The 13,112-nt window shown below is 42.1% G+C and overlaps 1 protein-coding gene across 1 annotated transcript in view; it reads right to left on the bottom strand.

The window, feature by feature from the left end:
• LOC126260449 (trypsin-1-like) overlaps window positions 1-5,872 on the bottom strand; it is a 79,154-nt gene extending 73,282 nt beyond the window's left edge. The window contains exon 1 of the mRNA XM_049957777.1: window positions 5,827-5,872. Within this exon, the coding sequence (XP_049813734.1) occupies window positions 5,827-5,872 (46 nt within the window). The remainder of the gene's footprint in view (window positions 1-5,826) is intronic.
• Window positions 5,873-13,112: the final 7,240 nt, after the last annotated feature.

Here is a 13,112-nt window from a genome sequence, read left to right as displayed (position 1 = left end):
ACTCTTATAACTGCCATCTGGTTACTGTACAAATTGTAAATAGCCTTTCGCTCCCTGTATTTTACCCCTGCCACCTTCAGAATTTGAAAGAGAGTATTCCAGTCAACATTGTCAAAAGCAGTCTCTAAGTCTACAAATGCTAGAAACGTAGGTTTGCTTTTCCTTAATCTAGCTTCTAAGATAAGTCGTAGGGTCAGTATTGCCTTACGTGTTCCAATATTTCTACGGAATCCAAACTGATCTTCCCCAAGGTCGGCTTCTAATAGTTTTTCCATTCGTCTGTAAAGAATTCGCGTTAGTATTTTGCAGCCGTGACTTATTAAACTGATAGTTCGGTAATTTTCACATCTGTCAACACCTGTTTTCTTTGGTATTGGAATTATAATATTCTTCTTGAAGTCTGAGGGTATTTCGCCTGTCTCGTACATCTTGCTCACCAGATGGTAGGGTTTTGTCAGGACTGGCTCTCCCAAGGCTGTCAGTAGTTCTAATGGAATGTTGTCTACTCCCGGGGCCTTGTTTCGACTCAGGTCTTTCAGTGCTCTGTCAAACTCTTCACGCAGTATCATATTTCCCATTTCATCTTCATCTACATCCTCTTCCATTTCCATAATATTGTCCTCAAGTACATCGCCCTTGTATAGACCCTCTATATTCTCCTTCCACCTCTCTGCTTTCTCTTCTTTGCTTAGAAATGGGTTTGCATCTGAGCTCTTGATATTCATACAAGTGGTTCTCTTTAATTTTCCTGTAGGCAGTATCTATCTTACCGCTAGTGAGATAAGCCTCTACATTCTTACATTTGCCCTCTAGCCATCCCTGCTTAGCCATTTTGCACTTCCTGTCGATCACATTTTTGAGACGTTTGTATTCCTTTTTGCCTGCTTCATTTACTGCATTTTTATATTTTCTCCTTTCATCAATTAAGTTCAATATATCTTCTGTTACCCAAGGATTTCTAGCAGCCCTCGTCTTTTTACCTACTTTATCCTCTGCTGCCTTCACTACTTCATCCCTCAAAGCTACCCATTCTTCTTCTACTGTATTTCGTTCCCCCCGCCGGCCGGGGTGGTCTCGCGGTTCTAGGCGCTCAGACCGGAACCGCGCGACTGCTACGGTCGCAGGTTCGAATCCTGCCTCGGGCATCGATGTATGTGATGTCCTTAGGTTAGTTAGGTTTAAGTAGTTCTAAGTTCTAGGAGACTGATGACCACAGATGTTAAGTCCCATAGTGCTCAGAGCCATTTGAACCATTTATTTCGTTCCCCCATTCCTGTCAATTGTTCCCTTATGCTCTCCTTGAAACTCTGTACAACCTCTGGTTCTTTCAGTTTATCCAGGTCCCATCTCCTTAAATTCCCACCTGATTAATGTGATTTGAAGAGAAGTAATAAAATGATCTCTAACATGGAAAGTAAGCGTTTCCGGACACAAAAATGGCTCTGAGCACTATGGGACTCAACTACTGTGGTCATAAATCCCCTAGAACTTAGAACTACTTAAACCTAACTAACCTAAGGACAGCACAAAACACCCAGCCATCACGAGGCAGAGAAAATCCCCGACCCCGCCGGGAATCGAACCCGGGAACCCGGGCGTGGGAAGCGAGAACTTTCCGGACACATGTCCACATAAAATATTTTCTTTCTTTGTGTGTGAGGAATGTTTCCTTAGAGTTTGGCCGTACCTTTTTGTAACATCCTGTACAACGTGAATCTTCCTGGCAGATTAAAACTGTCTGCCGGACCGAGACTCGAACTCGGGACTTTTACCTTCGCGGGCAAGTGCTACACCATCTTTTTTTTTTTTTTTTCGATATTGATCGTTGCGTTTGGTCTGCGCGGACGTCACAAGACATACGTTCAAGTTGATCGTTGATTCTTTTACTCAGTTTTTTTATTACAGAGGGCAGCTAAACCTCTGACCGAACACGCTGAGCTACCGAGCCGGCATCTGAGCTACCCAAGCACGACTCACGCCCCGTGCTTACAGCTTTACTTCTGCCAGTACCTCGTCTCCTACCTTCCAAACTTTACAGAAGCTCTCCTGCGAACCTTGCTGAACTGTCACTCCTGAAAGAAAGGATATTGCGGAGACATGGCTTAGCAACAACCTGGGGGATGTTTCCAGAATGAGATTTTCACCCTGCAGCCGAGTGTGCACTGATATGAAACTTCCTGGCAGATTGAAACTGTCTGCCGGACCGAGACTCGAACTCGGCACCTTTGCCTTATGCGGGCAAGTGCTCTACCAACTGAGCTACCCAAGCACGACTCACGCCCCGTCCCGAGTTCGAGTCTCGGTCCGGAACACAGTTTTAATCTGCCAGGAAGTTTCATATCAGCGCACACTCCGCTGCAGAGTGAAAATCTCATTCTGGAAACATCCCCCAGGCTGTGGCTAAGCCATGTCTCCGCAATATCCTTTCCTTTAGGAGTGCTAGTTCTGCAAGGGTCGCAGGAGAGCTTCTGTAGAGTTTGGAAGGTAGGAGACGAGATACTGGCAGAAGTAAAGCTGTGAGGACGAGGCGTGAGTCGTGCTTGGGTAGCTCAGTTGGTAGAGCACTTGCCCGCGAAAGGCAAAGGTCCCGAGTTCAAGTCTCGGTCCGGCACAAAGTTTTAATCTGCCAGGAAGTTTCATATCAGCGCACACTCCGCTGCAGAGTGAAAATCTTATTCTGATATACAACGTGTTACATAGCCGACAAAATAGAACAATAAATCCATTGATGTTGCACAAGATTATGGTAGTACGTGAAGTACACCAGCGGCAAGAAGCAGTCAGCACCTTCGCTGCACAATAACAATGGTAATGTTATTGATGACAGTGCCACTAAAGCTGACTGACTAAGTACAGTTTTCCAAAATTCCTTCACAAAAGAAGACGAAGTAAATACTCCAGATTCCAATCAAGACCAGCTGCCTACATGAGTAACTTAGAGGTAGATATACTCGCTGTGGCGAAGCAGCATAAAACACTTACAACAGGCAAAGCCAGATTGTATACAAGTCAGGTTGCTTCCAGAGTACGCTGCTACAGTAAGTCCATACTTAGCAATCATGTACAACCGCTCGCTCATAGAATGATCCGTATCCGAACACTGGAAAGTTGCACAAGTCACACCAGTACTCAAGAAATGAAGTAGGAGTAATCCGCTGAATTACAGACCTGTATCTCTAACGCCGATCTGCACTAGGAGTTTGGAATCATCTCGAAGAAAACGGTTTGTTGACAAACAGTCAACACGAATCCAAAAAACATCGTTCTTGCGAAACATAGCTACTTCTTCCTCCTTAGAGCGTGAAAATATTTGGTTGGCGCCTGTCTATATAAGAAGAAATGATTATCATAAGAAAATAAGATCTGGCACGGAAAGATTTAAGTGTTCGTTTTTACCATGCGCTGTTCGAGAGTGGAACAGTAGAGAAGTAGCTTGTAGGTGGTCCGATGAACTCTCTGCCGGGCACTTAATTGTGAAATGCACCGTATTCATGTAAATGTAAATGTTTTAGTGTCATAAAATATCGTTTCTCTTAGAAATCTTGTGATTTCTTATAGCCAAAAGTCGTGGTTGGAAAACAATAATCCTCGTGACGCCTAACAGTGTAATTGTTACCATTAATGCAAAGTGTCAGCTTTAGCTGAAAACAGCAATGATAATCGGACTTAATTCAAAAATATGGGCTGCAGGTTCCAACGAATTCGTATACAATGGCGTGTTAATGGGAGCCATCGTTGGATCAGCAAACCGACCACGTCCAACCAACTTAACAGACTGTAAAATAGTTTATATTAGAGTTTATAATAGTGGAGTAGGAGTCTATTAATTAACACAAAATGCACTTTAAATATCTAATTACTATTTTATCATAAAATTACGCTACGAAAATACACAGCAACACTTCCTGTGGAAGCTCGAAGAAGAGAGAGAGAGAGAAAAGAAGAAGTTGTCATCGTCTTCATATCTTTTTAAGACAATAGAGAAAAGAAATTCCGATCGATAGTAGAATATGTATCACAGATAAACTTTACATATGTCCTACAGTATTATAACCAAAGGCTGCAAGAAGATCTAATTAGGTGGGTGCCGTCTTTCTAGGCCTGCTCTTCATCTTCCGTGTTACATTCCGCTGCCCTACCAGAACGTTTTGTTGCATATTCGCTGTATTGTCGTTTGTAGGTCTCCATTCTCAGGATATGTTTGTACGTACAGCTCAGCTGCTATCTTGGCGCTCCCTCTACTTTGTCCGTAAACAAGTCGAACTCTTGATCTCTCTTGTTTTTTTTTCCCGAAGTAACTATCGTTTGACATTCACAGATAGAATAAAAAGCTATATTTCCTTTGTGCCTTTTATACTTATATCAGTGCAACTCCATTTTCTCTCTTTATCCTTATCAATTGGTTTGACGTCAACAACAGACAAATACTATCTTGTAAACAGTGTGATTTCTCCAGAACTACTTATTTGTTTTCGGATAGTGACGCGCGTTTGAACTGATCTCTGATAAGTACTCGATTACCAGTAAAATTTATTACAGTTTATTTAAATTCGAAGAGCCCAGGGAAAAACCAGGAAGTCACTTTTGTCATTAAGCACTGAAAAAGAATTTTTTAACTTCAGTAGCACAATATATGCTTCACACAAAGAGCAATTCTTTTCAACAACGTGAAATACTTAAGTTTATACGTACTCAACCTAATGAAAAGGTTCTTTATATGCGTAATGTGAACAATATGAAGCAGAGCTAGAAACTTTACTCAAGCACTAACTTTTTCCAGGAAAAAAATTTGTAAGTCTCTTTAATGAGAAAGAGAACCAGGCTCATAAGCTACTCTTTCAGTCATTTACTAATGCATGGAGAAACGTTACTGCTGACTAATCGCAATACTTCATGAGACTCATAATTACTGATGATTAGCTCTGTAAATATGTAGAGCTGAAGACAACATAGATTTGTGACATTTTTGGACATAACAAATTTAAGAGAAAATTTCGAAGAGAACGGCTTAAAATTAACTGAACAGGGCGAAGAAATTTCAGCTTCTCCTGTATCGACCGAGCGAGGTGGCGCAGTGGTTAGACACTGGACTCGCATTCGGAAGGACGACGGTTCAATCCCGCGTCCGGCCATCCTGATTTAGGTTTTCCGTGATTTCCCTAAATCGCTCCAGGCAAATGCCGGGATGGTTCCTTTCAAAGGGCACGGCCGACTTCCTTCCCTAATCCGATGAGACCGATGACCTCGCTGTCTGGTCTCCTTCCCCAAACCAACCAACCAACCAATCTCCTGTATCCTATGTTGAAGGTTCGAGTGGTTCAAATGGCTCTAAGCACTATGGGACTTAACATCTGAGGTCATCAGTCCCCTAGAACTTAGAACTACTTAAAACTAACTAACCTAAGGACATCACACACATCCATGCCCGAGGCAGGATTCGAACCTGCGACAGTAGCAGTCGCGCGGTTCCGGACTGAAGCACGTAGAACCGCTCGGCCACAACGGCCAGCATATTGAAGCATCTATGTGAGTCTCTCTTATGACGCTGGTTGCCATGGCGACATTTAAGTGCCTATCCTGTTCAGTGGACGAAAGCGAATTTGTGAGACCCCAATTTCCTTCACCTGCTTGGCCTTAAATCGACATTTCGGTACATATTTGTGTTTTGGAAACTCTTTACAATCACAGACAAAATTCCTAATAGACTCTCTCCACAGTGAAAGATGACGGTTTGATTTTTGTTTTTGTTTTTTTCTGGTTACTGCACTGCCATCTGTTATAGTGCAGTCGACTTACTTGTTTTCTTTGTCAGAATAGTTAACTTACCTGCTTTTTTTCCGTATGCGAAACCTTTTATTCCAAAGGGACTCATGACGAAGGCGTTTCTATTTCTGTTTCATACATCTAAGAGGTAGTACTTTCGACAGAGAATCATATGGAAGTTAAAACTTATTTCCAATAGAAAAGTGGCTTACAAGATTTTTTTTCCGACGAGCTTCATTTGATGTTGCCGTTTCTGTAATAAGTATATACATAACAGAAGACAATAGGTCGTTTTAGGAAATCATTTGTAGCAGAGGCATGTAATTTTTATTTTTATGGGTTATCTATGTGACTTTTGTAAGTTATCGACGTGCACGTCAAGGAAATAGGTTACGTTACTCTTAAACAATCTTCGGTCTTGTTGTGGCACAATCTTCGCCTCTGAGCAGTCTTATGCACTCTTAGTTGAAATGTGTTAGGTGATGGACGTATTCAGTACTGCTGTGGTGGCTTGTGGTTGTACCTGTTAGGTGAAGAAAGGTTTATTGTAAAGGACAAATGTTCAAATGTGTGTGAATTTCTAAGGGCTCATACTCCTGAGTTTATCGTTCCCTGGACTTGCACACTACTTAAAATAACTTATGTTAAGAGCAACACACACACTCATGCCCGAGGGAGGACTCGAATCTCCTGCAGGAGGGGATGCGCAATCCGCGACATGGCGCCTCAAACCACGCGGCCACTAAGTCCGGTTGTAAAGGACAGCAAGGCTGGATATGGTCTGTATTTTGGAACGGGAGAAGAATAAATTTTGTTTAATATTATTATTTTTGAAGGAAGAAGTTCGAGGTAAGACTGCAGAACTAGACATCTAGTTTGTCGGATTGATTACTGTCAGCTTCTTAAATTTCTAAGAGCTGAAAGAAAAATTACCCCACTACCCTGAGCCATGCATTTAAATATCAAGTAATTAAGCTGTTTGGGTTTTATATAAATTCGTTGTAAACACTGTATCCTTTTAAAATCATTGTTCACTTTGTTAAGCATAGTATTGTTCATACCAATGTTATGTGCGAAGATCACGCGAAATTTTACTCTGTCTTTGAAATACATACTTCATTCTAAAACCGTTGTATTGGATTATCATTTCATAGGAATAGTTACTCTCCTCATCCCACTCTTTAAAGAAGGTTTATCATTACACATTACCACAGTGCGCCATACAGTATGCAACAGCTTGAATACTGTTTGGAAATTTTATTTAAAAACAGAAATATAGATTACCCGCTGACTGCTTACAGTTTGCTGTTGTGCTTTCAAGAATTCTGCAACACCGTTGTCGAGACGCGAGGTACAGTAAGTGAAAATTTTGATTAGGGCTAGATAATTGTTTTACTTTATCACTTAAACAGTTGGCATAGTAGTACAGATTCTGTGTCGCTTTCATTCATTGCTAGCAATTGCGTGCAGGATAGTACTGTTTTTGTTTTTGTTTGTTTAGTCATTGAAGCAATTCTGTTTTTCCAAGAAATTGTGTTTCATCGTGTTTGCTCAACAGAGAGTAGTATGGAAGTCCGTCGTAGCACAAGCTCAACAGAGAGTGTTACAAAATAACTAGCCGGTACAGGGTGAGATAGACCACGTTCAGCAATTCTACTATCAGTAGTTTACATGAGACTCCAGAAAGTTCAAATGGCTCTGAGCACTATGGGATTTAACCTCTGAGGTCATCAGTCCCTTAGAACTTAGACCTACTTAAACCTAACTAACCCTAGGACATCACACACATCCATGCCCGAGGCAGGATTCGAACCTGCGACCGTAGCAGTCACGCGGTTCCGGACTGAAGCGCTTAGAACCGCTCGGCCACCGCTGCCGGCTACAGAAAGTTGCTGCGGATCCATAATTATTAGCCAATTTAGAGAAAAACAATGAAACAGAGCAAACGATGGTCGGTCGGCAATAAGTCGCCACAGTCTAGTGAAAGCTTACAAAAATTGTGTGAAATTTTACAACTGATAACAGACACATCAGAATCAGGTTCTGCGTCAATGTCTTTTAAACGAACACAACCCACATCGCCTCCAGTGAACAATTTTATAGTACCACACTGCATGATTTTTCTAGAACCAAGTCGTCAGATACTTAAAGAAACAAAAGATGAAATTAGTAAGAAAATAGACGAAACTCAAGATGAAATGACTAAGAAAATCGACAAATCACAGGGAGAGAATAGAAAATCACAAGAAGAAATGAAATTTAAAACACAAAATTTATCAGTTGAGATTAGGGAAGAAATTGAAAATGACCTTCAAACAATAATCGTCTTGCACAATGAGAAATTCTTAATCTGTCGGGAAGTTTTGCAACTAGAATACGTAATCTTGAAAGAGAACACGAAAATTTGAAAACAAACCAGCGTAATGAGAAGGACGAACTGTTAGCTAAAATTAGCTCTGTAGTTCCGAATGCGATTGTTATACTGCCAAAAAATCGTAACGAACATCTTAACACAAGGTCAAAAGAAATTTGCGAACAAGAGGAAACTTTGACATTAAAAAAGAACAAAAAGAACAGTTAAGCACAGTTAAAGAAAAAGTTGACGACCTGACAATGAAAATGGCAATTTGTCTGCCACTGCAGACAGGGCATGCTGCCAGTACAGTTTTCAGACACACCAGAATACCAGTCATTAATAAATTTTAGAGACAACCAGGAGAAAATTAATCGGGAAAATAAGTGTTATAGGAACACTATGAATGAAAAGGTCTGGCGTATTTAAAGAAACGAGGAGGAAAAGGACGAATTTGACCGTTTGCATTCACACTAAGAAAACTTTGGTGACCATACAAATTTATGGCCTTTACGTGATTTTACACGAGAACGATACCATACATCCTGATACGACAATGAATCGCCGACGAGGTGCAATAGAGAACAATCTGGTTCACAATTAGAAACACGTTTTCGCAGTACGTACATTCTAAGTTTTCAGGAATTACAATAACTAAATTCAACCCCAAGCATGAATTGATCGTTCTTATATTCTTATATTCACCAAATTGTCCACTTGTGCATAAATCAGAATTTCTCTGCGGTTACTTATAAAATGAACCTGCAGCAAGAATACACTCAATAGTGAAAGATTGGCAAAACGTAAATGATTTCTACCAAGCATTTTTGCCAGCTGGCCGCGGGCCACACAATATCGGATAAAACATAGCATTATAATGTTATGGAACTTTGAACAACCCGACTTCTCTAGTCCAGCAAAATATCTTGGAGACGTGGAACGCAGAAACAGTACTTATCAAACCCATACAGTCTGTCAGAGCTAATTCGCATTTGTTTAACAAAGTTATCTACATATTTGAGACAAGTAATTTTGGCCGGAAGATGTAAAGATGACAGGGAAGCATTTCAAACATTACTTCAGGAATTGGAATCGGAGAGTGACAATAGTTTAACGGAAAAACACAAAAACAGTCGCAGCAGACACTATGACACGCAAGATGCTTTGGTACCGCGTGAAAAGAAAACCTGTGGGAAGTCGCATAACAAACACAACCATAAAAACATTCACAATTGGCTAAGGGACATCGTCTGTACGATGTACAATTCTCGCAGTTGAGTAACGATTTTTCTGATACAAGTAATTTCTGGAGCACTTAGTACCCTCTTACAATCGCATATCACTAAAGTTGCGAAATGGCAACGGGTGTAACCGTAACATCATAACAATCAAAATAATCACAGACAGCACTGTAAATCAGATAGTAATCATGCAAATTCTCATAGGCACAATCAGGTAGATCAAATCCAGAAGTTATATGGCACAGCCAAATATCAACCAACACGGCCACAGTAATCCACGTTATAATCCACAGTGGCAAAATTCTGGAAGGGCAACCCCAGCGTGACGGATAGAAATAATTTAAGTCAGACCACCAAATCCTAGAGATAATCAATGACGATGAAGCAATACAGGACGCAATTGAAGCTGCTATGACACACAAGAGCAAGAGACTTCATTGCACTTCACATATCAAGCCATAAAGAAAATATTTCTTTTGACCGGCCGGAGTGGCCGTGAGGTTCTGGGCGCTACAGTCTGGAGCCAAGCGACCGCTACGGTCGCAGGTTCGAATCCTGCCTCGGGCATGGATGTGTGTGATGTCCTTCTGTTAGTTAGGTTTAATTAGTTCTAAGTTCTAGGCGACTGATGACCTCAGAAATTAAGCCGCATAGTGCTCAGAGCCATTTGAACCTATTACGAAAATATTTCTTGTATCACAGCGCACAGCAACGGTTAGCGATAAACAATGCTGTTTCACCGCATGCCAGAGCGACTCACGCCTTGCGGCAGGCAACTTTTGACAAGAATCGGACTACTTTCGTCGCGCAACAAATTTCGTTTATCACACATCAAATCTAGCGATTTGCTGCCACCACGCTTACGCTATATAAACTTCTACGAACTTCGAAATTCCACCTAGGATCCGAATAAAAACAAATAATTTCTAACAAAATGAACATTGACAGTATTTTTAAACCAGTTCTAAGAGGATAAACAAGTTATCAGAAATGTGTTGTTGACTTGAGAAATATTTTGACTCTACACAGTGCGACAATGCTGAGATATAAAACATTTTTTACCACTTTTGATGAGATATACATGCTGTTAGGATAGTAATTTTGTTGTCTCGAAAGACGGGTAATAGTTACACTGCTGGCCACCGTAAATGCAACACCCTGAAGGAAGCATCCGAATCAAGTGAAATTTACATCATGGGTTTGCAGCGATGAGATATGCAACTGATTAGAATTTCAGCGCAGACGCACATCACGCGCGCCTGTGGCGCCACCTCATAGCGCCATTTAAGGCTTGGCGATTTCGACGAGTGTACGTTCGGCACGTGTGTTTACCTTGTGGTTGTTTCACAAGACGATCAGTTATGCCTCGTAGACAACAGCGAACATCGTTTGATCAAGTATCCGAGTTCGACAGAGGAAGGATAGTGGCTTACCGAGATTGTGGATTATCATACAGAGAAATCGCTGGTCGTGTTGGACGAAACCAAACAATTGTAATGCGGATATGTGACCGTTGGATGCAGGAGGGTACGACGGACCGACGTGGTCGATCGCATTCACTTCGGTGCACCACTGCACGTACTGATAGGCAAATTGTGCGCATGGCAGTGACGGATCGCTCAGTGACATCCCGAACCATAGCACAGCACATTGCGTCTGTAACGCATCATCCAGTGTCTGCGCGTACCATTCGACGCCGTTTACAGCAGAGTGGTCTGTCCGCAAGACGTCCATTGCTTCGTCTACCATTGACGCAGAAGCACAGACGTCTCCGTCGCCAATGGTGTGATGACAGACGGATGTGGACGGCAGAATGGAATGACGTTGTCTTTACTGACGAGGCACGCTTCTGTCTGCAGCACCACGATGGTCGGATTCGAGTGTGGAGACACCGTGGAGAGAGGATGCTGGACAGCTGCATTATGCACCGCCACACTGGTCTTGCACCGGGTATTATGGTATGGGGCGGTATTGGATATTACTCTCGCACGCCTCTAGTACGCATTGCCGGTACTTTAAATAGCCGGCGCTACATATCCGAGGTGCTGGAGCCAGTTGTCCTTCCTTACCTTCAGGGCTCGGCCACAGCCATATTTCAACAGGATAATGCGCGACCACACGTGGCACGCATTGTCCAAAGGTTCTTCGTCAATAAACAGATTGAATTGCTTCCCTGGCCGGCTCGCTCTCCGGATCTTTCGCCGATAGAAAACATGTGGTCCATGGTTGCTCAACGAGTGACCCAGATTACATCCCCAGCTGCCATACCAGATGATCTTTGGCAACGTGTGGAAGCTGCTTGGGCTGCTGTACCCCAGGAACACATCCAACGTCTCTTTGACTCAATGCCGAGACGTGTGGCAGCGGTGATCTCCAACAATGGCGGCTACTCTGGCTACTGATTCTGGCAGGAACCACATGTCACAGACGTCTGTAAACGTAATCATTTGATACTTGGTCAACATGTTATCTACAAAATAAATTTTGTTGTGCTACCTGTTGTCTTTCTTGGTGTTGCATTTACGGTGGCCAGCAGTGTATTTGGAATACACGTTTTTCAGGATTTATTGTGAGGTAGTGAAGTTGTGTTTATTGAAGTGAGATATGTACGAACGTAGCTGTAAGATTTATGTGGAAGTAAGTGGACGAAAACAGAGAATTGTTATTTGAAGTGTATATTGAGGCGCAGACAGCAAATATGGTTAATGTTGTCATACGACAATGAGGTTTATGTTGGTTAGGTACACAAGATGATAATTATGAGATTTATGATGCATACTGTAATAGAATGAGGCAATGATTATGCTGATCAATGTAGAGGAAGTGTAAGTGAGTAATGGTTAGGACACAGACTGTTTCTTTTAACAGTTAATTTTATGCCATGCCGATGCATTTCGTGTTTATAAGCCTGAAAGGTGAGTTTTTGAAAAGATGTGGCTAGGTGATAATAGTGAATGAAGGTAACGTGGCATGAGGCAACGCAGTTATTTCTTTGATGTGGAATTGCTGACTATCTGATGGAAATTATTCAACCTCTTTGATGATGTTTCCTCGCCGTGTCCGGCAACATTGGTTTTGTCCGTATTGTGGCGGGCTCGGATGTGGCTTGCAAAACCGATCTTTGCTTTGAAGATCGAAGTGCAATATATTTGCCCAGTGGAGTTATACGTATAGCTTTCGTTTATCGTCCAGGTTCTATTGGCGGATATGCTCGAATTGTTCCACACACTTGTGTACAGTTGAGCGTCACTCTCATCGGTGCAATGCAAGCTCCTCCCAACGTTTGCTCGGAATGCCACAGGCTGTGAGGTGGCGTTTGATGGTGTCTTTACGACGCATGTGTTGGCCACCTTTCCGCCGCTTTCCACACGAGAGCTCTGAGTAGAACACCGCTTTGGGAAGTCTACAGTCGCCCATGCATATGATACGGCCACTATATGTCAGTTGGTGTTTCATTAAGAGAACTTCAATGCCAGGCAGTTTAACGCGACGCAAAACATCCGTGTTTGGAACATGGTCTTCCCATTTCATGCGGAGAATTGATCTCAGACAGCGAAGATGAAAGGTGTCTAGCCTCCTAATGTCAACCTTATAACAGCACGAGGTTTCAGAGGCGTAAAGTTGGTAATATTATTGCTTTGTAGACCACAATTGTAGTTTGTAGTCTGAGATCATGTGATTTCCATACTCGGTGATTCATTGGCTATACGAGCTGCAATTTCTGTTGTCAGGCTGTTGTCGCTTCTAATTTGGCT

This window comes from Schistocerca nitens, chromosome 5 (genome assembly GCF_023898315.1).
Source record: "Schistocerca nitens isolate TAMUIC-IGC-003100 chromosome 5, iqSchNite1.1, whole genome shotgun sequence".
In the NCBI taxonomy this organism is placed as follows: domain Eukaryota; kingdom Metazoa; phylum Arthropoda; class Insecta; order Orthoptera; family Acrididae; genus Schistocerca; species Schistocerca nitens.
This window is presented reverse-complemented; position numbering and strand designations above follow the sequence as displayed.